Genomic DNA, 23,352 nt, shown 5'->3' on the forward strand with positions numbered 1-23,352 from the left:
TAAGGAAGGCTGATACCCAATTCCGGGTATTTCCCCTTATGCCATAGTTATCCATCTTCCTTAATAATTTTTTGTGAGGTACCTTGTCAAATGCCTTGGAAAAGTCTAAAATAATAAGATCGGTTTGTACGCCATGATGGAGGTTACTAAGTAGTTCGTGACATAAAGTAAGTAGCTGTGTTTCACAGCTGCGTTTAGATTTGAAGCCATGCTGATTATCCACAAGGATGTTATGTGTGTCCAGATGTTTCAGTATGTTACTTAAAACAATGTGTTAACGCAGTTTGCAGCAAATGCAGGTTAGGGAGACAGGTCTGTAGTTACTGGCTAGGTATTTTTCGCCTTTTTTAAAAATAGGGATCACATTTGCCTGTCTCCAGTCTGTTGGTACATCTCCTTTCAAGAAAGATGTATTAAAGATGAAAGCTAGACGAGGTGCAAATTGTTTAGGAATGCGGGCTGGTATTTCGTCTGGACCTGTAGCTTTAGATGGATCAAGATTTTTCAAAAGTTTTTCTATGCCATTTGGTGTAACATGTATTTCGGCCATAGATGGAAAGTTGTCTGATAGAGTTGGTATTTGTTCTTTATCATTTTCAGGTGTAAAAACAGAGTGGTATTTTTTATTGAGTATTTCAGCTTTTTGTTTTGTGTCGTCTATCAGCATACCCTCAGATCTTAATGGTGCAACTCCCGAACTGCCTTTTTTGGTGGACCTAATATAATTCCAATTTTTTTTTCTGTTTTTGCGAGGTTTGTAAGTTTTCGTCGTAACAAATGATGTTTTCCAGATATGTCCAATAAGCTTTTCTTGTATCTTTCTGAAGCAGTTTTTTGTTTCCCTGTACTGTTTATTAATTTTACTATGTGAGTCTGTTTTCATTTTTTTGAACAATTTGTTCTTTTTTCTAATCAGTGACTTTATTTCTTTATTAATCCATGGTAGTTTTTGTTTGTTGTTATTTATCATTTTAGTAGGGATTGACTCTTCCATGGTTTTTAATACCTCTGTTTTGAAATTATCCCAAAGTTCGTCCATTGTGAGATTTTCTAGCGTCAGTACGTTGGTCAGTATATAGATTTAATACTTGCAATGTCTAGCTAAATAAAATCTATGAACGGTCGGCACTTAAAGTAGTGTCTCCACCATGACAGTCTTGAACATTAAAAAGTCAATATTAAATAAGATACACTGCTATTTTCAGTGTTTGGTAAAGATTGGCTGTCACTGTGCAAAACAGTTTAACACACATAGAACCCTATGGGAGGAAACCAGAGAACTCTCTTTTTTGTCAGAAAAGATCTGTCAAACAGCCATACATACTATCCACACTAATCTGTGTCCACACTTATTTAATGTGCAAAAACTTATTTTCCGGGTTTCCGTGCTTATTCCGTCATTTGACTAAATTTAGTAGCGCCACCAATCGGAACACCTCTGTTATTTACATTAGGAACATGATGCAATAACAAAAAACTAAAATGTGTTTCAAGAATTCAACTATCTTACATCATTTTATGGTTTATAAGTTATTTATTTGTTGAAAATATCTGCAGTACAGAACACTTTATAAATTTCTTTTCTCAATAGTATACTGAAATTATTTTGTATTTAATCCAAAACAGTCATGAAAGTTGATGAAGTTTTACAGTGTAGTTTTCCCTCTTGGTATAATAAATTTAAGGATATAACAATAAAGAGGTAAATATAAATTGTGGGAATATGAACACATGCTTTTGAAATCTTAATAAAAGTACAAGATTGATATTTCAAGATACAGATTATGCATTTTAGGTACCAAGATATACATGTACAACTGATCATCTGATCTGATCATCAGTTAGTCCGAGCTTGTCTGGCAAAACAGCCGTTGGACCCATAAAGGGCATAAAATCAGATACAATTGATTTACATAATTGGTAAAAACAACAATAATAGCAGCAAATACATATATATTTAGAATAAAGAGACAAAAACAACATATATATATTGTGAATAAAAGAATAAAATTACATTATATGCATTTTTTTCAAATTATTTACTTGACTAAGTGTCGGTGTTCATACCTGATCTCCTTAATTCAAAACAGTCACAAATATAACAGCCCAGTTTTTCCATAAGAGTTACATTTTCTTGCTTCAAGAGCATAAAAATTTAGAAGATTTATTTAAATTTATAAAATTATAACAATTGTTAGAAATGTCTTGAAAAAAATCTTCCTTTTGAATATCATAAAGAGGGCATACTAATAAAAAATGAAGCATATCTTCAACTTTACCAAGTGAGCAATTAGAACAAAGACGCTCAGATCTTTTTATTTCTTTTTTTTAATATCTGTTTGTCTCAATATTTAAAGAGTGAGCGCTTATTCTTAATTTACAAATTGACTGTCTTTTTTTGAAGTCCTGTAGTTCACATTTTCAGGGGAACCTTTGTGATGTCCATATAGCGATATGGTGTATTAAACTCACAAATTCAAAAAGAACCTGAGAATTGATAAACATTAGAATTACCTAGGGAATATTGGCCACATGTATTTGGGGAAAAAAAGAAATTGAAAATCTCATAAAATCAATCATATGATGAGTTTAAATGTACATAGTTCCTTGTGTAACCTCTCTGTACAGTGCTATAGTGATATACTTTTTAAAGAACTCTTAAATTTATCAAATAGCAAAATCAAAAACCCAGCTTTCCCTTATCAAATAGCAAAATCAAAAACCCAGCTTTCCCTTATCAAATAGCAAAATCAAAAACCCAGCTTTCCCTTATCAAATAGCAAAATCAAAAACCCAGCTTTCCCTTATCAAATAGCAAAATCAAAACCCCAGCTTTCCCTTATCAAATAGCAAAATCAAAAAAACCCAGCTTTCCTTTATCAAATAGCAAAATCAAAAACCCAGCTTTCCCTTATCAAATAGCAAAATCAAAAACCCAGCTTTCCCTTATCAAATAGCAAAATCAAAAACCCAGCTTTCCCTTATCAAATAGCAAAATCAAAAACCCAGCTTTCCCTTATCAAATAGCAAAATCAAAAACCCAGCTTTCCCTTTATATCAAATAGCAAAATCAAAAACTCAAACATATCAAACGAATGATATTACAAAATTAACCAGAGTTTTTTTTTTGGACCCTTTCAACAAATACAAACGAACTACAGGATGTTCAATATATTGTTAAAGTTGTCTTGTCAAATGTGAGATCTTTAGAAATCTTACTATGAAATGCTTCAAACAATGTTACACATGTACTGTTGGCAGCTTCATTATAGCAATAATAATTGTTTTACAATATGGGGTACTATATTTATGTCTGCTTTTTATTATGATTTTTATGGGATTATTTTTTCACAGTAATTGTAATAATGCACAAATATATTTTGCATTGATTATTACTTTATGTCTACTGTACAAAGTTTCATACTGCATTTTCAAGTAACAGGCACATACTATGAAAAGGTAAGAGCATGTCTTTACAGTATATTTATATTTTAGCTATATGATTCCACTTCCTCAAGAATTCATTGATTACCTTCATGCTGATGGAATTGTTCTCCCAGCAGAGTAAGTATATCTTATCAGTTTGATTTAATTCAAATTAATTGTAAATATATTATAGTACAAAAGCTATATGTATATTAGTCATGTAAGTTTAGAACTTTACACAACAATACAACAGTTTTGGAAATAAGAAAAATGTCACTCATAAAAAAGTTCAACTAATATAAAAACATACACCACTGATAAAAAAAAAACAAAGGAGAGAGGTTGGAATATCTGTAAAGAACTATATAAGTCACCTTCAACAATGAGTAAAACCCATACTGCATAGCTAGTTGTAAAAGGCCCCAAGACAAAACAATGTTAAACAATTCTTACAAGAAAATCAACAGCTAAATTTATATACAAAATAACAAGCAAAAATCAAAATATAACAGATGACAACCAGTGAATTACAGACTAAGCCTTGCACATACAGAATGTGGCAGGATGACCTTATTGTGTTTGCAGTTGCTGAAAGCTTGTGCAAAGCCAACTTATAAAAATTGCAGGTGCCTATACCAAATATCAATTATTATACATTCAAATCTTATTTTTCATGTATAAATAACATTGCTTTATTTAAGATTATAAATTTTAAGAAATACACACATATTTTCAGTTTCATATATATATATATATATATATGTATATATATATATATATATATATATATATATATATATATATACAACTCGTCTAAACATCAACCCAACAATGTTAGATCTGTAAATTTGCTTTCGCAAATTTTTGGTTCTTCCCTCGCTGGGATTCGAACCCATGCTACTGTGATATCGTGACACCAAATCGCCTGCACTGCAGCCGTCCCGCTAGACCACACGACCACCTGGGCTCTCTAAAAAAGAGCTTTCGCTAGCCGTGTGTTACCTTTCCACGTCAGTTTTAATCTAGCGGCGTACTGCAGTACATGATATATAAGGCATGAAGATGTTATTGTTACAGATCAGCTAAATTATCTATAGTAAAGGATCCTACAAATGAATGTAAGATACAGTCACAGAAAATAATTATATTTATAAGTACGTCTGAGTCAGTGACAACCCTACAACAGATGTATCCATCGGATCGCAATAATTCCCCTGATGAATATAGATTGTAAGTAACAGAATGCCCATAAAATTAATTATTGAATATTTTGTATTAAGGTCAATAACAGCCAGTGCACTGGAAAGTAATGAAGACAATGTGGGAGGAGAAGAGGTAACATGCAGATTAATTTCTTCAGAATGTTGAAATATAGATTGAAAATTGTTTTACAAAATTTCTCCACTCGAGACAGTTAAATTTTAATATTTAAAGCACAAGGCTTGCCAAGCTTTTTAAGTAATTAAAATTTAACTGTTTGGAGTGGAGAAATATCGTAATACACAAGTTACAGTGGTGGAATCTGTTTCTCTAATGATTTTTATCCTTCCTTTTCAATACTTGAGGAAAATTGTGTACTTTTTTACGCCTTTTTTCATGACATCACAATAAGAAAATTCAGAAGAAAACAAGAAAATTTAACGTCACAATTAAATTTCAACCAATCATTTGCCGAGATCAGAATTTTCACTAGTGAGGAGAAATATTTTTCTCACACCGGTCAAGAAATGTGAAAATAGCACAAAAATTAGAGAATACATTCGAACATCTTCGCAGCCAAGAGTTATGATCTGGTCTCCTAGCTACATCATTTATAACCAATGACAGTTCTTGAACTCTCTTCACTTTGGTGGTGTTAAAATGGTTGTGTCTAATGATTACAAATTGCTTGAAACAGAAACCACAGATAAATGTTGACATTCCAACATTTGCATAAAACATACATAAGAACTTCAATTGGTTGATTAAGAACTTTAAAAGTGTCACTTAATTTCTTAAATTCATCCTTTGTTATGGAGATTAAGACTCATTGTACAATTTGCACTCATTTATTAACATTCTCTACATTTACATGTGATAATATTATAGATGCTATTTGGTTAGATTCAATGAATTACAATTGCGTCAAATGGAGATCTTTACCCTAAAAAATCTGAATTTTTTGCTCACCTGGTCCTATTTGCCAAGTGAGCTTTTCTCATCAATCTAGATGTCGATCATAGCTAAAAATAGAACTTAGGGGCAAATGTAGATTTTGGAGTATATCTCTGAAACCATAGCATTTAAAGCAAATCTGACATGACAAATTGTTTATAAGGTCAAGATCTATCTGCCCTGAAATTTTCAAATAAATTATACAACCGGTGGTTGGGTTAAGAAAATTTTGCAGCAATACACCAATACTTTACAGCAAAGTAAGGACTGCAATTGTGTTAACATGACCAAAATGATAAAATCAAATGCTTTGTTTTAATAGATTGATGTAGACTGGGATGATGATGGTGGACCAATAGCAGAGGTATGTATCTACTTATTATAAGAGATCACCTTTTATTTACTAAAAATAATAGACCATAGCCATAATAACTTGTTGTTAATACAAACAGAATCTTATAAACCAATCATCAGTACATTGTACATGTAGTATCAAGGTATATCTTAAAGATCATCAATACATTGTACATGTAGTATTAAGGTATATCTTAAAGATCATCAATACATTGTACATGTAGTATCAAAGTATATCTTAAAGATCATCAATACATTGTACATGTAGTATCAAAGTATATCTTAAAGATCATCAATACATTGTACATGTAGTATCAAAGTATATCTTAAAGATCATCAATACATTGTACATGTAGTATCAAAGTATATCTTAAAGATCATCAATACATTGTACATGTAGTATCAAGGTATATCTTAAAGATCATCAATACATTGTACATGTAGTATCAAGGTATATCTTAAAGATCATCAATACATTGTACATGTAGTATCAAGGTATATCTTAAAGATCATCAATACATTGTACATGTAGTATCAAGGTATATCTTAAAGATCATCAATACATTGTACATGTAGTATCAAAGTATATCTTAAAGATCATCAATACATTGTACATGTAGTATCAAAGTATATCTTAAAGATCATCAATACATTGTACATGTAGTATCAAGGTATATCTTAAAGATCATCAATACATTGTACATGTAGTATCAAGGTATATCTTAAAGATCATCAATACATTGTACATGTAGTATCAAAGGTATATCTTAAAGATCATCAATTCTTCTCTTACAATCATGCCAATGTTTTTAGTATAATTTTTTTTCCTTAAAGGCCGTTTTTACTTTAAATTGGTTATTATTTTATATCTTTAATTGCAGGAGCCCAGTTTTCCGGAATTTGAAACAACGATTAAAAACAAAATTAAATCATGTGGCGGGAGAGTCTTTCCAAAGTTAAATTGGAGTTCTCCACAGGTATATATACTAATGTTAATAGTTTCAAAATATTGTGGAAAAACAAAACACTATAGATCCAATAAGCATACTTAAATTTTTGTGTATGTAAAACCGTAAAAGTATAATTCCAGTACTTTTTGGTGCTGATTATAGCATAAAAACAAATGGGGGGACAAATCAAAAGAATGCAAAGAAAACAAAGACATTAAAATAAGAATGAGCTAGTTTTTAACATGATAATTAAGATACATTGTTATTTATTTACATCTGTCACTGAAACTTTAAGTAAATCAAATTCAGTGACCTGATTCCTGTATCGGAAAGAACAAATATCAACTAATATTCTGTCAAAAAGATATAGGCATATCTTTGATATGTGGTAATGTTTTCAGGATGCTACCTGGATATCATTTGATAAAACATTGAAGTGTACATGTCCTAGTGACATATATCTCTTGCTTAAAAGTTCAGAGTTCATCACCCATGATTTAACACAACCGTAAGTATTTTTACGATTGATATCATAAGAGTTAATTCAGCAAGGTTAAAATAGATGCATTTAGTACCACACTTATTATAAAAAGAATGTGTGTTGCAAACATTTCAGTTTTTTCTTAAAATCTTATTTTTGTTTTCACTTGTATTTAAATGTACTAAGTCTCACTGCATTCCATATATAAGGAACTAGGTCAAAACTTTGGAAAAATAAAAGAACAATATTCAAATATTGTTTAAATCTATTGTTTTGCACAGGCTAATCTGAATGTAATTGATAATAGTTAAACTTCAAATAAATATAATTAGGCACTTGTTTTGTTTTGACCATATATACATCTTTGCACACATAAAGGTTAACCATTTTCCGTGCACTTTGTCAAATTTAGGAAAATCTCTAAAAATGAAACTAAAAACAGACAAATTTTTCATGTCAGTGTAGTCTTGTATTACAATATTCAAAGAAAGTTCACAACAGCAAATTTAAGAAAGGTAATTTGATAATTTAGTAATGATTGAATAGGTAACAGAAAAAAAAATAAGTCTGTCTTTAAGCTGTTATACTGAACAATAAAACAGAATACTGATATCATTTCATTTTCAAAGATTTTTTTTTTCTGTCTGAGGAAAGTTTTATACGTTTCTGTTTAATTTTTTTTAGATTTTGTAAATGTGAAGATTACGATGAAGACAGTAGTGATATTACAGTAAAATATCATTTAATCCTAAGACAATGGCAAGATTTAAATCCTGCAGCAGAATTTAGATGTTATGTCAGAAATAACCAGTTATTAGGTGAGTCCTATGCTATAAATTCAAAATTTTGCCATGTTTTTATTATTACCAAAATTGCAACACAATAGGTATTGCATAATAAAAACTCATTTTAAATTTCGAAAGCATTTATTGTATGCACCACTTCCTGAAAACCAAAGTATTAACTCTCATATTTGCCCATTGTCCAACAACAGCAGTATGAAATACAAGCAAATATTTCATAATTTTTAAATAGAGATGTGGGCATCATCAATGAGACAGCATCTCTACAACAAAATACATTTTTCAGGAAAAGGTGTGCAATGTTCATGTTTCTCAATCTTACTTTTCTGTGTAATGATTGGATACTGCTGTTCAACTTCTCCTTATTGCAAACAGGGTGTGTTTTGTGCAGTTTACCTATGGAATTTCATTGCTGCTTTGGTAAGTCTATCCTTTTTCATGGACCATAAAATCATGTCTACTTATTTATTAGTCCCAATCCAACAAAGTCAAAGGGGATTTAGGTTTGCATACTTTCCGTCTGTCAGTCGGTCTGTCTGTTCACCTGTCCATTCTTCAGTCCTGCAAATCAGTTTTCCAGACTTTTTTCTTCATGTTTTATTATGACAATTTATAGGTCAGGTTTGATTTTCATGATTTTAGCTTTTCTCCTTGTATTTTAAAATTAGAATATAGTTCTGAACAATAAAGGGATGATGGAAATTGTTAAATATACATATTTTCAACTTAAATCTAGAAGTATTTATATGGCAGATTTTAAATAATTCTGCGTAAAAATTTCTTTCAAATCAGTTTGATCAGTGCTATATTTTGATATTATTTATTGTTTTACAGCTATTTCACAACGTCATCACTCAATATACTATGAACATATTATGGATCAGAGAGAAGATATTGTAGCAGACATAAAGTCATTTTTCTATCATATGGTATCCTCAAAATTTACATGTGCAAATTGTAAGTATGAATAGTATGTACTGTTGTTGTGTGGTATAGCTTTATTATTTATGACTAGTTATAATAACATTGTTTGCAATGAAATTTGATGAATTCCCAGTCAACTAAAAACTTATGATTGCACATATGAAGTTTATCCTGTAGTTTACTCGTCTGACCAAAGAGATAGGTACAATGTATATAAATATCAAATAACGGAAATTGTAAAAACTTTTATGAAAGAAATTTGAAATAATTTTTCTGTGGATTATAATCTTTTTTGACGTTCAATTAAACACAAGTATTACAAAGGTGTAGATAAAAATAGATAATTCAATTCTATATTGCAGATAGTTTTGATGTTTATAGAAGAGACAAGGTAAGAATTTAGAGAATTATTAAAATGGAAAATGGAAATGGGGAGTGTGTCAAAGAGACAACAACACGACCATAGAACAGACAAGTTTAAGTTGTTTTCTAGTGAGATAACTGTTTTAGATCTTGGAAACACATCACCAGGACACTACTGGATATAATGGGTAAAGGTAAACCACATATTAAACTGTTCAATGAAGTATATATTTACTAGAGGTTAACATGCAGATTCAACAAAACCACAAAATCAAATTTTCACCAAAATTTAATTTTTCCTCACCCACAAAAATTGGTATCCACAAAAATCACATCTACAGAATTGCACTTCGTAATTCATATCAATTTGAACAAACAATTGTTTTTCCAGTGCAAGAATATAGCTAGTTCAATAGTTCAGTTGATCTTCAAAATGATATGTTAATATTTCTCTAATTCTTACTTGATTTATCGCTTTCTTGTCTTGTTTATTATTTTTATTAAATCAACGTGTGGTACAATGATCCAGAAATTGTTTCACCTAATTTCGGTAATTTTTTTTACTTACTTACTGCCCATTACGCCCATTGGCGTGTGGGGCAGTAACGAAGTTTCTCCACATCTGTCTGTTTTGTGCCATCTTCTTCAAGCTCCCCCAAGTATGTTGGAAATTTGCCATCTCAGACTCAACTGTGCGCCGCCATGTTATTTTAGGTCGTCCTCTGTGTCTCTTTCCCTCTGGGGTCCAGAACATTGCTGTGTTTGTAAGTTCTTCAGGGCTCTTGCGTAAAACATGGCCAATCCATCTCCATCTTCTCCTGCTAATGAGTATGCTGATCTCTTCCTGTTTGCATTTAATGAGGAGGTCCTGGTTGGTGATTTTTTGTGGCCAAAATATCCTTAGGATTCTCCTCAGACTCTTGGTATGGAATGTAGAGAGCTTTTGTTGGTCTGCCTCTGTCATTCGCCAACATTCAGAACCATACAACAGGATAGGTAGTATACAACTGTTGTATAGTTTTAGCTTTGTCCGGATGGTGTATTGACCGGATTTCCATACGGGCTGCAGGTTATTGAATGCAGCTCTAGCTAACCATCTGATCTTACAGTACTTCCTAGGTACGTGAAGGTATCGGTCTGTGGTAATGGTTTCCCGTTTATTATAATTGGTGCTGGGTTATTAGTGTTTAAACTCATTACTTCAGTTTTCTTAGTGTTTATTTTGAGACCTATCTGTCCTGCATACTTTTCTATTCGACTGGACTTTTCCTGGATATGTTGGTGAGTGTGCGATAGCATGGCAATGTCGTCGGCAAAGTCCAAATCTTCAAGAATGGTGAAAGTTCCCCATCTTATGCCTCTTGGGATATCTTTAGTTGTTTGTCGCATCACCCAGTCAATGGCTATTATAAATAGTGTAGATGGCATTACACATCCTTGTCTTACTCCAGTTTTAATTGGGAAATAAAGTTGTTCACTTCCGACTGTACATTTGAAGTTTTCATAAAAAGCCTTGATTAGATTGATCAGGTGTTGTGGGATGCCATAAAGTTGTATGATTTTCCAAAGGGTTTCCCTATGAATGCTATCAAATGCTTTTTCGAAGTCGATGAAATTGATGTAGAGTTGCCTTTGCCATTCTGTGCATTGTTCAATGATATTTCTCAGGATGAAAATCTGGTCAACGCAGCCTTTTCCCTTGCGAAATCCTGCCTACTCCTTTCTGAGTAAACTGTCGATTGCTTCAGATATTCTTTTTATAATAATTTTGGCCATGATCTTGCTAGGAATAGATATAAGGGTGATTCCACGCCAGTTATTGCAATCATTTAATGCACCCTTTTTAGGTATTGGGATGATAATACCTTTATCCCATTCTGTTGGTACTATAAGTTCTTTCCAGATCTTATGGAAAATTGGTTGGAGGGTATTGGCTGCTAAGATTGGATCAGTTTTAAACAGTTCTGCATTCAGATTATCTGAACCAGGAGCTTTTCCGTTTTTTAGAGTTTTGATTACTGCTACAATTTCAGATATGGTGGGTGGTTCAATACTTATTTCCAGTTCAAAGCTAGGCTCTGGGATAGAAGGTAGTTCTTTTGGAGATGGTCTGTTCAAAATTTCACTGAAGTGTCCTGCCCATCTTTTTTCTTGTTCCTTTTCTGATGTTATTAAATTTCCCTGTTTGTCTTTCACTGGGATGTTAGGTGAAGACTTGCCTTTTCCACAGATAATTTTGGTAATTTTGTAGAGGTTGCCTTGCTCTCTTTTATTAGCCGCTTCTTCTGCTTGATCTGCTAAATTATCCATGTATTTCCTCTTATCAGCTCTAACCAGGGTTTTGACATTGCGATGTATGTCACTATATTCTTGTTGGTATTTGTCTTTCAATCTTGGTGATTTGGTATCATTGACTTTCTTTTTTGCCTGCCTTCTGATATTAATTTTGTTCCATGTTTCCGGTGTGATCCAATCTTTTTTCTTTGTCTTTTGCTTATAGCCTATACATTCCTCGCTACATTTAGTGTATATATCTGATATCTCATTCCACTTCTCATCTAATGTTTCATTTTCATCTCTTACTGAGTTTTCCAATATCTGGTATCTGTTCTGTAACTTTATGGTAAAATCTCTTTTAACCTTGATATCCTCTAGTTTATCAATATCAAAACGCTTCCTTGATGGAACTTTCTTTCCAGTTGCCCTGAGTTTCAGTTGGATGAGAGCTGTTATCAGTTGGTGGTCAGATCCTACATCGGCTCCTCTCTTAACTTTCACATCTAATAATGATCTTCTCCATGTGCTATTTATCATTAGATGATCAATCTGGTTTTTATCCCTGAGGTTTGGGGAATATCATGTTAGTTTGTGGATGTCTTTGTGTGGAAAAATGGAACCTCCTACTACTAAATTGTTTGTTGAGCAGAAATCGACAAGTCGTTCTCCATTCTCATTTATCTTACCACAACCATGCGTTCCCATAACTCTTTCGTAGCCAGTGTTGTCCAAACCAACTTTTGCATTCATGTCTCCCATGATGATCTTCATGTCATGGTTTGGTGTTTTATCAATTTCATGTTGTAACTGTTCGTAAAATACATCTTTGTTCTCATCATCAGCTTCATTCGTAGGAGCATAGCATTGAAATAAAGTGATGTTAATCTGTTTTCCTTTGAATCTTGCCATAATAATTCGACTGCTTATAGGTTTCCATTCTAATAGTGTTCTTTCTATACCCTTTTTGATGATTATTGCCACTCCTTCATGATGTTGGTTATCATCTCGCCCAGAGTATATTACAGTAGCTCCTGAAGTTGTTGTCATCCTGCCAGATCCTGTCCATCTACTCTCACTGACGCCTAAGATATGTAATTTGTACCGCTGCATTTCTGAGGTTATTTGAGCCAATTTTCCTGCTGCATACATTGTTCTGACGTTCCAAAAACCAATTCTGGTTTTAGTTTTTGCCATGTTAAGGGTCTCCGTTATCCTGTTTGTAGTTTCCTTTCGGCTTTCACTACCTACATTCATCCTTGCTCCACTGTTGGTGCGTTTGAGACTCTCTTCCACAGCTGTAGTTATATTCTTCATTGCTGTTTCTGTAACATGAGTTTTTTTTATTTGTTAGGGTCATTAACCCTAAGCAAAACCTTCTACGTGAAGGGTCGGGTTATTCTGTAGGGGTTTTCCATCCCTTAGACGACTGCATGAGCTTACGAGTTCTATCTACCCGGATTTTCTTTCTGGATTTACTTCCATAGCCTTCGACTTTCCAAAGTCACCCACAAGGCAGTGGGGCTAATATCCCATAGCTGGGGCAAGGTTGATGAGAGCCAGGGCGTATCCACTCGCCGGTGGGCCTGCACTCTGCATCTCTAGGGCCCTTGCTGCTCCGAGATCCCTTTGCAATTTAGCCTGGAATGCTGGACCCCAGTATCCGTGTATTACCCCGCGGAGGCATTGTAGGCTAGCCAGCAGCAGCGGTATATCTAATGGTCGATACCCGCCACATTAGACGCATTTCACTACCCTATGGTGTAGCACCATCAACATAGTGATCAATTCTCTCTTCTTGTGTCTTTGTTGTCCACATCACACTCTGACAGTACAACTGTAGGGACACATAGTGATCAATTCTCTCTTCTTGTGTCTTTGTTGTCCACATCACACTCTGACAGTACAGCTGTAGGGACACATAGTGATCAATTCTCTCTTCTTGTGTCTTTGTTGTCCACATCACACTCTGACAGTACAGCTGTAGGGACACATAGTGATCAATTCTCTCTTCTTGTGTCTTTGTTGTCCACATCACACTCTGACAGTACAGCTGTAGGGACACATAGTGATCAATTCTCTCTTCTTGTGTCTTTGTTGTCCACATCACACTCTGACAGTACCGCTGTAGGGACACATAGTGATCAATTCTCTCTTCTTGTGTCTTTGTTGTCCACATCACACTCTGACAGTACAACTGTAGGGACACATAGTGATCAATTCTCTCTTCTTGTGTCTTTGTTGTCCACATCACACTCTGACAGTACAGCTGTAGGGACACATAGTGATCACTTCTCTCTTCTTGTGTCTTTGTTGTCCACATCACACTCTGACAGTACAACTGTAGGGACACATAGTGGTCAATTCTCTCTTCTTGTGTCTTTGTTGTCCACATCACACTCTGACAGTACAACTGTAGGGACACATAGTGATCAATTCTCTCTTCTTGTGTCTTTGTTGTCCACATCACACTCTGACAGTACAACTGTAGGGACACATAGTGATCAATTCTCTCTTCTTGTGTCTTTGTTGTCCACATCACACTCTGACAGTACAACTGTAGGGACACATAGTGATCAATTCTCTCTTCTTGTGTCTTTGTTGTCCACATCACACTCTGACAGTACAACTGTAGGGACACATAGTGATCAATTCTCTCTTCTTGTGTCTTTGTTGTCCACATCACACTCTGACAGTACAACTGTAGGGACACATAGTGATCAATTCTCTCTTCTTGTGTCTTTGTTGTCCACATCACACTCTGACAGTACAACTGTAGGGACACATAGTGATCAATTCTCTCTTCTTGTGTCCTTGTTGTCCACATCACACTCTGACAGTACAGCTGTAGGGACACATAGTGATCAATTCTCTCTTCTTGTGTCTTTGTTGTCCACATCACACTCTGACAGTACAACTGTAGGGACACATAGTGATCAATTCTCTCTTCTTGTGTCTTTGTTGTCCACATCACACTCTGACAGTACAACTGTAGGGACACATAGTGATCAATTCTCTCTTCTTGTGTCTTTGTTGTCCACATCACACTCTGACAGTACAGCTGTAGGGACACATAGTGATCAATTCTCTCTTCCTGTGTCTTTGTTGTCCACATCACACTCTGACAGTACAGCTGTAGGGACACATAGTGATCTATTCTCTCTTCTTGTGTCTTTGTTGTCCACATCACACTCTGACAGTACAGCTGTAGGGACACATAGTGATCTATTCTCTCTTCTTGTGTCTTTGTTGTCCACATCACACTCTGACAGTACAGCTGTAGGGACACATAGTGATCAATTCTCTCTTCTTGTGTCTTTGTTGTCCACATCACACTCTGACAGTACAGCTGTAGGGACACATAGTGATCAATTCTCTCTTCTTGTGTCTTTGTTGTCCACATCACACTCTGACAGTACAGCTGTAGGGACACATAGTGATCAATTCTCTCTTCTTGTGTCTTTGTTGTCCACATCACACTCTGACAGTACAGCTGTAGGGACACATAGTGATCACTTCTCTCTTCTTGTGTCTTTGTTGTCCACATCACACTCTGACAGTACAACTGTAGGGACACATAGTGATCAATTCTCTCTTCTTGTGTCTTTGTTGTCCACATCACACTCTGACAGTACAACTGTAGGGACACATAGTGATCAATTCTCTCTTCTTGTGTCTTTGTTGTCCACATCACACTCTGACAGTACAACTGTAGGGACACATAGTGATCAATTCTCTCTTCTTGTGTCTTTGTTGTCCACATCACACTCTGACAGTACAACTGTAGGGACACATAGTGATCAATTCTCTCTTCTTGTGTCTTTGTTGTCCACATCACACTCTGACAGTACAACTGTAGGGACACATAGTGATCAATTCTCTCTTCTTGTGTCTTTGTTGTCCACATCACACTCTGACAGTACAGCTGTAGGGACACATAGTGATCTATTCTCTCTTCTTGTGTCTTTGTTGTCCACATCACACTCTGACAGTACAGCTGTAGCGTCACATAGTGATCAATTCTCTCTTCTTGTGTCTTTGTTGTCCACATCACACTCTGACAGTACAACTGTAGGGACACATAGTGATCAATTCTCTCTTCTTGTGTCTTTGTTGTCCACATCACACTCTGACAGTACCGCTGTAGGGACACATAGTGATCAATTCTCTCTTCCTGTGTCTTTGTTGTCCACATCACACTCTGACAGTACAACTGTAGGGACACATAGTGATCAATTCTCTCTTCCTGTGTCTTTGTTGTCCACATCACACTCTGACAGTACAACTGTAGGGACACATAGTGATCAATTATCTCTTCTTGTGTCTTTGTTGTCCACATCACACTCTGACAGTACAACTGTAGGGACACATAGTGATCAATTCTCTCTTCTTGTGTCTTTGTTGTCCACATCACACTCTGACAGTACAACTGTAGGGACACATAGTGATCAATTCTCTCTTCTTGTGTCTTTGTTGTCCACATCACACTCTGACAGTACAACTGTAGGGACACATAGTGATCAATTCTCTCTTCTTGTGTCTTTGTTGTCCACATCACACTCTGACAGTACAACTGTAGGGACACATAGTGATCAATTCTCTCTTCTTGTGTCTTTGTTGTCCACATCACACTCTGACAGTACAACTGTAGGGACACATAGTGATCAATTCTCTCTTCTTGTGTCTTTGTTGTCCACATCACACTCTGACAGTACCGCTGTAGGGACACATAGTGATCAATTCTCTCTTCTTGTGTCTTTGTTGTCCACATCACACTCTGACAGTACAACTGTAGGGACACATAGTGATCAATTCTCTCTTCTTGTGTCTTTGTTGTCCACATCACACTCTGACAGTACAGCTGTAGGGACACATAGTGATCAATTCTCTCTTCTTGTGTCTTTGTTGTCCACATCACACTCTGACAGTACAGCTGTAGGGACACATAGTGATCACTTCTCTCTTCTTGTGTCTTTGTTGTCCACATCACACTCTGACAGTACAACTGTAGGGACACATAGTGATCAATTCTCTCTTCTTGTGTCTTTGTTGTCCACATCACACTCTGACAGTACAACTGTAAGGACACATAGTGATCAATTCTCTCTTCTTGTGTCTTTGTTGTCCACATCACACTCTGACAGTACAACTGTAAGGACACATAGTGATCAATTCTCTCTTCTTGTGTCTTTGTTGTCCACATCACACTCTGACAGTACAGCTGTAGGGACACATAGTGATCAATTCTCTCTTCTTGTGTCTTTGTTGTCCACATCACACTCTGACAGTACAACTGTAGGGACACATAGTGATCAATTCTCTCTTCTTGTGTCTTTGTTGTCCACATCACACTCTGACAGTACAACTGTAGGGACACATAGTGATCAATTCTCTCTTCTTGTGTCTTTGTTGTCCACATCACACTCTGACAGTACAACTGTAGGGACACATAGTGATCAATTCTCTCTTCTTGTGTCTTTGTTGTCCACATCACACTCTGACAGTACAGCTGTAGGGACACATAGTGATCAATTCTCTCTTCTTGTGTCTTTGTTGTCCACATCACACTCTGACAGTACAACTGTAGGGACACATAGTGATCAATTCTCTCTTCTTGTGTCTTTGTTGTCCACATCACACTCTGACAGTACAGCTGTAGGGACACATAGTGATCAATTCTCTCTTCTTGTGTCCTTGTTGTCCACATCAAACTCTGACAGTAAAGCTGTAGGGACACATAGTGATCAATTCTCTCTTCTTGTGTCTTTGTTGTCCACATCACACTCTGACAGTACAACTGTAGGGACACATAGTGATCAATTCTCTCTTCTTGTGTCTTTGTTGTCCACATCACACTCTGACTGTACAACTGTAGGGACACATAGTGATCAATTCTCTCTTCTTGTGTCTTTGTTGTCCACATCACACTCTGACAGTACAACTGTAGGGACACATAGTGATCAATTCTCTCTTCTTGTGTCTTTGTTGTCCACATCACACTCTGACAGTACCGCTGTAGGGACACATAGTGATCAATTCTCTCTTCTTGTGTCTTTGTTGTCCACATCACACTCTGACAGTACAGCTGTAGGGACACATAGTGATCAATTCTCTCTTCTTGTGTCTTTGTTGTCCACATCACACTCTGACAGTACAGCTGTAGGGACACATAGTGATCAATTCTCTCTTCTTGTGTCTTTGTTGTCCACATCACACTCTGACAGTACAACTGTAGGGACACATAGTGATCAATTCTCTCTTCTTGTGTCTTTGTTGTCCACATCACACTCTGACAGTACAACTGTAGGGACACATAGTGATCTATTCTCTCTTCTTGTGTCTTTGTTGTCCACATCACACTCTGACAGTACAACTGTAGGGACACATAGTGATCAATTCTCTCTTCTTGTGTCTTTGTTGTCCACATCACACTCTGACAGTACAGCTGTAGGGATACATAGTGATCAATTCTCTCTTCTTGTGTCTTTGTTGTCCACATCACACTCTGACAGTACAGCTGTAGGGACACATAGTGATCAATTCTCTCTTCTTGTGTCTTTGTTGTCCACATCATACTCTGACAGTACAGCTGTAGGGACACATAGTGATCTATTCTCTCTTCCTGTGTCTTTGTTGTCCACATCACACTCTGACAGTACAACTGTAGGGACACATAGTGATCAATTCTCTCTTCTTGTGTCTTTGTTGTCCACATCACACTCTGACAGTACAACTGTAGGGACACATAGTGATCAATTCTCTCTTCTTGTGTCTTTGTTGTCCACATCACACTCTGACAGGATTCCTCCAAATTTAATTTATGCACCTGCTATTTTTATTTTATCTGAGTGATTTTCAGGGGTTTCACCATACCAAAACCTAAACTTTGTCATTTCAAAAGGCAACAGGCAGACTTATTTGTATATTAGTTTGTCATATCAAGCTTATATTCAAATGTGAATATGTATGTGAAGTTGCGAAGACCTTCATGTTAATTCTTTTTGTGCTTCTGTATTATGTTAAATTGCTAATTCTTGTTTTGTAGGGGAAATTATTGCTGATTGATTTCAATCCATTTGGTAGTGTAACAGATAGTTTAATGTTTACCTGGAAAGAACTGGAGGAGTCTGAATCATTAGAGAGTACTGGTACAGATAGTGTTGATGTAAGATACTAGGGAGGGGTGTAGATGTAAATAGAGAAGGACTGAATAGTTCACCAGGTTGCAGAAAGTGCAAAACTTGTTTATAATTTTGTGATGTTGAGTGAAAAGTAGGTACCGCTATTGTGTAATCAATCTTTAATTCAGATACTTTTAAAAAAAACTTTATACAAAGCTTGCACAAATATTTAATTTATGCACTTGCTGTTATGGAATTTCCTTTTATTCCAAACTTGGTAATTAAGTAATCTTCAGTAAAGTTTACAAAAGATAGTACCAATGTAGAGTAATCAGCTTATCCTCAAGTTTTCAATGCAGATCCTTACAAACTTCACAGAAAGTTTGCACACATATTGAAGATTTGCACCTCCTATTATAAGAAGTGGTTTAAAATATATTTGCTTGTTTTTTACTTGTTATAAAAGATAAATCGTGTTAATGATTATTTTTAGACAAATGAGTAGTTTCATCAAAATGTGATTTATAATAATAAAAAATATTTTTCATTATCAGTTTCCAGCATTTAGATGTGTAGCAAGACCAGAAGGTGTACAGCCAAGTCCATTTGCAACATGTGGTGTTCCTAGAGATATTATTGATCTAGCCACTGGTCAAGATCCTTACAAACTTATGGATTTACTTAAACTGGTAGGTCAAAACTTTTGTGATCATATATTCCTGTATTTAGTTCTAAGGTATTTCAAGGCATAAGGCCAACTAAAATTAATTCGTAGATTTTCATCAAAATTTTTTAAAAAATGGGGCGGGTGGGAGGATTTTATTTTTAAAATTTTATTTCATATGAAACCCTCGTCATGAGTTTTTCATACCGCGGGGTATATGCTAGTGGGAAACAAGCTTGTATAATGTATATACATGCTGTATAAGGAATCCTACACTATTTTTCAAACTCTTAAATAAAAATCCCTGATTGGCAACCACTGTTATACAAGCAATTGCCGCTTTAGAAACCTATTTATAGTAGACATCAAAAAGAAGAGAAATGCTCTCTTCAGTCTTCAGTTAGACTACTAGTATACCTACACCACATTTATTTTGCTTTCTAAGCAATGGTTTGTAGTCGTCATAAAATCAATTAAATGTTTTGGTACAATTGTATGCAACACAAGTATTACGAGTACAGAATAAAATGTAAACTCAGTGTTGAAAGAAATTATGATGTAAAACATGAACTTAACCAAAAAATTAGTTGTGGCTTAATGACTAAATTGATGGTAGGCACAGTAACAGAGGGTGTTTGCTGTTTGTCAACAAAAACAAAAGCCATGGGTGAATAGAAGGGCTTGTTATAATTAAAATGCATGTTTGTCGACATTTTTTTCTCAATATACGGTCATAATTCAAACAAGTTCGTGCTTGTGTCAATTTCTTTAATCCAGTCATGTTTTTTGAACCAATTTGTTCTATGATTCTTGCGCTTTGGATTTCATTCACAGTCCAAATTTCCTGACACAAAGTCATTGTATAAATAAAGAAAAAAACATGATTTTCGATTCACTTGTGACTACCGGTGACTACCGCAATTTGCGTTCAAGGACAAGGCGTTTTACTCGTAACTCGAATATTTCATGCCCTTCTCGTTATCAATCTCTATTCTCGGTAGATGATGTTGTCATCATAGAGCAGCAGAATATTTAGACTTAATCATTTTCGATGGGATTACTCCGGCGAACAATACAAAAAAGAAATTTGAAACAGGAAGTTTCGAATGAAACGAAATTATCGATGGTTCCTGGTAACGGACATGACCAAAATCCGGAAATCGTATTTTTGTTAAATAAAAAAAATCCGGGCTGGACGATTTCAGAGGGGCGGGCGGGGATGAAAATCTAGCAATTAATTTTAATTGGCCTTATGGAAAAAAAACCTGGAATAATTATATGCTGTAAATCCTAGTTTAATAAGGTTCTCCACACTTTGAATAAAATAAGTTTGGCTGGTTTAATTTTCATAAATTTGAACAAAATAATAATTGTGACCTGTTGATAAAAATATTATAATTTCAAGAAATCTGAACCACAAAATTTATAAGAACAATTTCATTGAATGTACTGCATATTGACAAACACTAATTTTGATCAATGAGAAGTTTGATTTCTCCTTAAATACTAATACTTTGATTAAAACATTCAGACAATTTGTAAAGAGTTAACTCCCTCAGGTGTTCTGTCCCCCCTTCTAAATAGAGAAACACAAATAATTTGGATTCCCCCCCCCCCCCCCTTCCAAATAGTAGTTGCTATTGCTACTTACAATAGATTGTAATGAGCTTTCAAATATTTTGACCTATACGTACTGATGCAATAATAAAAAAAATTAAATGCAATCACTGGCAATGTTCTCCCCAAGGCCTTTTAGCATCATGGTAATGTGATGCTATAATCTTTAATGTGATGCTATCAGAAGTGGTTTTCTTATAGATTATGTTATGGATGTGATGCTATAATTTTTAGAAACAAGATGGTATTTCACTTTCCCCTGTTTATCAGGATGCTATATGAAATATCTGGGGAGAACACATTGTGATTGTAAATTTTTAGAACCTTTCAGGGCTTATCTCATACCTTCATTATCTATTGTAATCAATTATTAAATATAGTATTGTCACTTTTCCTACAGAAAGTTCAAACACAGAATGAAGAATCATCTGATGAAGAAGAAGACACCAGTACAACACCAACAACTTGATATTGTACAGAATGACAGGTCTATCATTCATGTCATATAACACATAGATCATTGGTCACATGAAAGAAGTTGTACAGAATCATCCATCGGCTTAGATATCAAATGTACAAAATCCAAGTTAAAGAAAACTTTATGTATGGCAGTGCACTTTTAATGTATAATTTGAGTGATGACTGGTATAAATTTCTGTCAGTATTTTGTTATTCTATCATTTATAACATCTATTTTAGAAATCATTAAGTCTTATTTAATATTATGAAATTAGTAAACTAGAGGAATTTCTTGTATTTGTTTATATGAAACTCTATTTTTGCTCTTTCCTTCTTTAAACACCACATTGTTTATTATATATACAAACATGAATAATAAATGGAATTCATTGTTATTATAATAAACAATTTTTCTAATGTGTATCATTCTCTTCCTTGCTTGATGAAAACAGGAAATTTAGATAAAAGATCTTAAAGGGTACAGTCAGGAAAGAGTTTTGTACAAGGAAATTATTATAGATAATAGATCACTCAGGGTAGTCAGGAAAGAGGTTTTGTACAAGTAAATTATTTATGTGTTCTGATAATAAAACACATTCTTATGGGAGAATAAAATATTGTTACTCATATTGAGAAATAAATAGTTTTTTTAAACAGACATTTTATGTGTAAATGATAATTATACTAATGATTGCTATATCTAACAAGCATGGACCTTTCTTAAAACATGCATCATTTTTAAAGATCTAGAGACACAACCAAATGACACCAAAAACCAATGGCCAACTTGGGATACTAGTATTTCCCAAAAATAAAGATGAATGGTCAGTGCCTAAAATGGTGATGTGCTTCTAGGTTACTGGTGAAGTATTCAACAGTTAGGCTCCAAGATTTTGTCTTTTGATCCTTATATTAAATCTTTACCAAAGCGAGATTTATGCTTTTCCTTTAGAGAAGGAAGATCACTATTGATATATAGGTCACAAAGTCAAGGTTTGATGAAATATTTTTAAACTGATATTTGTTTTAAATTTATTCTCTTCCAAAAATTTGAACCAATGTTTAGCTAACTGTACTTCCTGGAGTGACAGAAACCCCTTAGTTTCCATATTTTTAGATTTGCAAAGTGAGACAAACTATATCTGACCTACACAAACTTTTGGGATAAAGCATTATTTTAGGTACTATAGCTGTAATTAATAGTTATGGAAATTTATCGCATAATCAACTTTTATATTGAAATCCAATTTTAAAGAGAATTATTAACTGTAACTTGAAGTCAATGTTATAATCAGAACCCACCCTATATGTTTATACCATGTGCTTTCCACTTACTGAGGCAGTATTACAGTTCATCCTGTCCAGGAATTTTTCCCTTTGCTATCTGCAAAATTGGAAACAAAGTCAACAGTCAAGAATGTGTGAAAGGATAACTTGCTGTAAATTTGAGTTTTTGTGTAGCATTGTTTCTAATTGAAAATGTCAGTTGAGGAGAAAAAATACATATACGCCTTGTAAGGTAAATTCAATCTTTGATTGACCCTGCCCAAAGGCACTTGTTTCTATCCATGGGAAGACCCACTATCTACTCTTAAATATATGTTGATAGTGGGTCTTCCCAGGAATAGAAACAAGTGCCTGTGATCCTGCCATTAGTCTGACAGAGTTTGAGGTTTAAATTTATGTATGATCAGTCATAATAGCTAAACTCAGACCAGAGACATATGTCTCTACTCAGACTAAACTAAAGGATTATTTATTA

At 34.7% G+C, this 23,352-nt stretch overlaps 1 protein-coding gene across 2 annotated transcripts; it reads left to right on the forward strand.

Annotated features, from left to right (window-relative positions):
* Positions 1 to 1,444: 1,444 nt before the first annotated feature.
* Positions 1,445 to 22,011, forward strand: LOC143048462 (translation initiation factor eIF2 assembly protein-like). 2 transcript variants are annotated; one of them, XR_012969850.1, is made up of 12 exons: positions 1,445 to 1,702; positions 3,496 to 3,564; positions 4,707 to 4,761; positions 5,903 to 5,944; positions 6,816 to 6,911; positions 7,286 to 7,392; positions 8,050 to 8,183; positions 9,003 to 9,125; positions 9,455 to 9,483; positions 18,775 to 19,001; positions 19,405 to 19,539; positions 21,532 to 21,882. XR_012969850.1 is itself a non-coding variant. In XM_076222152.1 (12 exons), exons 1-12 carry the CDS (start codon positions 1,629 to 1,631, stop codon positions 21,598 to 21,600), a joined length of 1,053 nt encoding a protein of 350 aa, XP_076078267.1. In that variant the 5' UTR covers positions 1,445 to 1,628; the 3' UTR covers positions 21,601 to 22,011. The 2 variants fall into 2 exon arrangements, 1 of the variants encoding a protein (XP_076078267.1); XM_076222152.1 differs by having other exon boundaries at positions 18,775 to 18,894; positions 21,532 to 22,011.
* Positions 22,012 to 23,352: the final 1,341 nt, after the last annotated feature.

The sequence above is a fragment of the Mytilus galloprovincialis genome, chromosome 1, assembly GCF_965363235.1.
Source record: "Mytilus galloprovincialis chromosome 1, xbMytGall1.hap1.1, whole genome shotgun sequence".
Taxonomy (NCBI): domain Eukaryota; kingdom Metazoa; phylum Mollusca; class Bivalvia; order Mytilida; family Mytilidae; genus Mytilus; species Mytilus galloprovincialis.

Bases quoted from the DNA above. Each gene is read 5' to 3' on its own strand.
- LOC143048462 (XM_076222152.1), top strand. From the start codon at position 1,629: ATGAAAGTTGATGAAGTTTTACAGTGTAGTTTTCCCTCTTGGTATAAT. The intron at 6,912-7,285 runs GTATATATACTA...TAATGTTTTCAG, and splicing joins TAAATTGGAGTTCTCCACAG to GATGCTACCTGGATATCATT. The intron at 9,126-9,454 runs GTAAGTATGAAT...TCTATATTGCAG, and splicing joins AAAATTTACATGTGCAAATT to ATAGTTTTGATGTTTATAGA.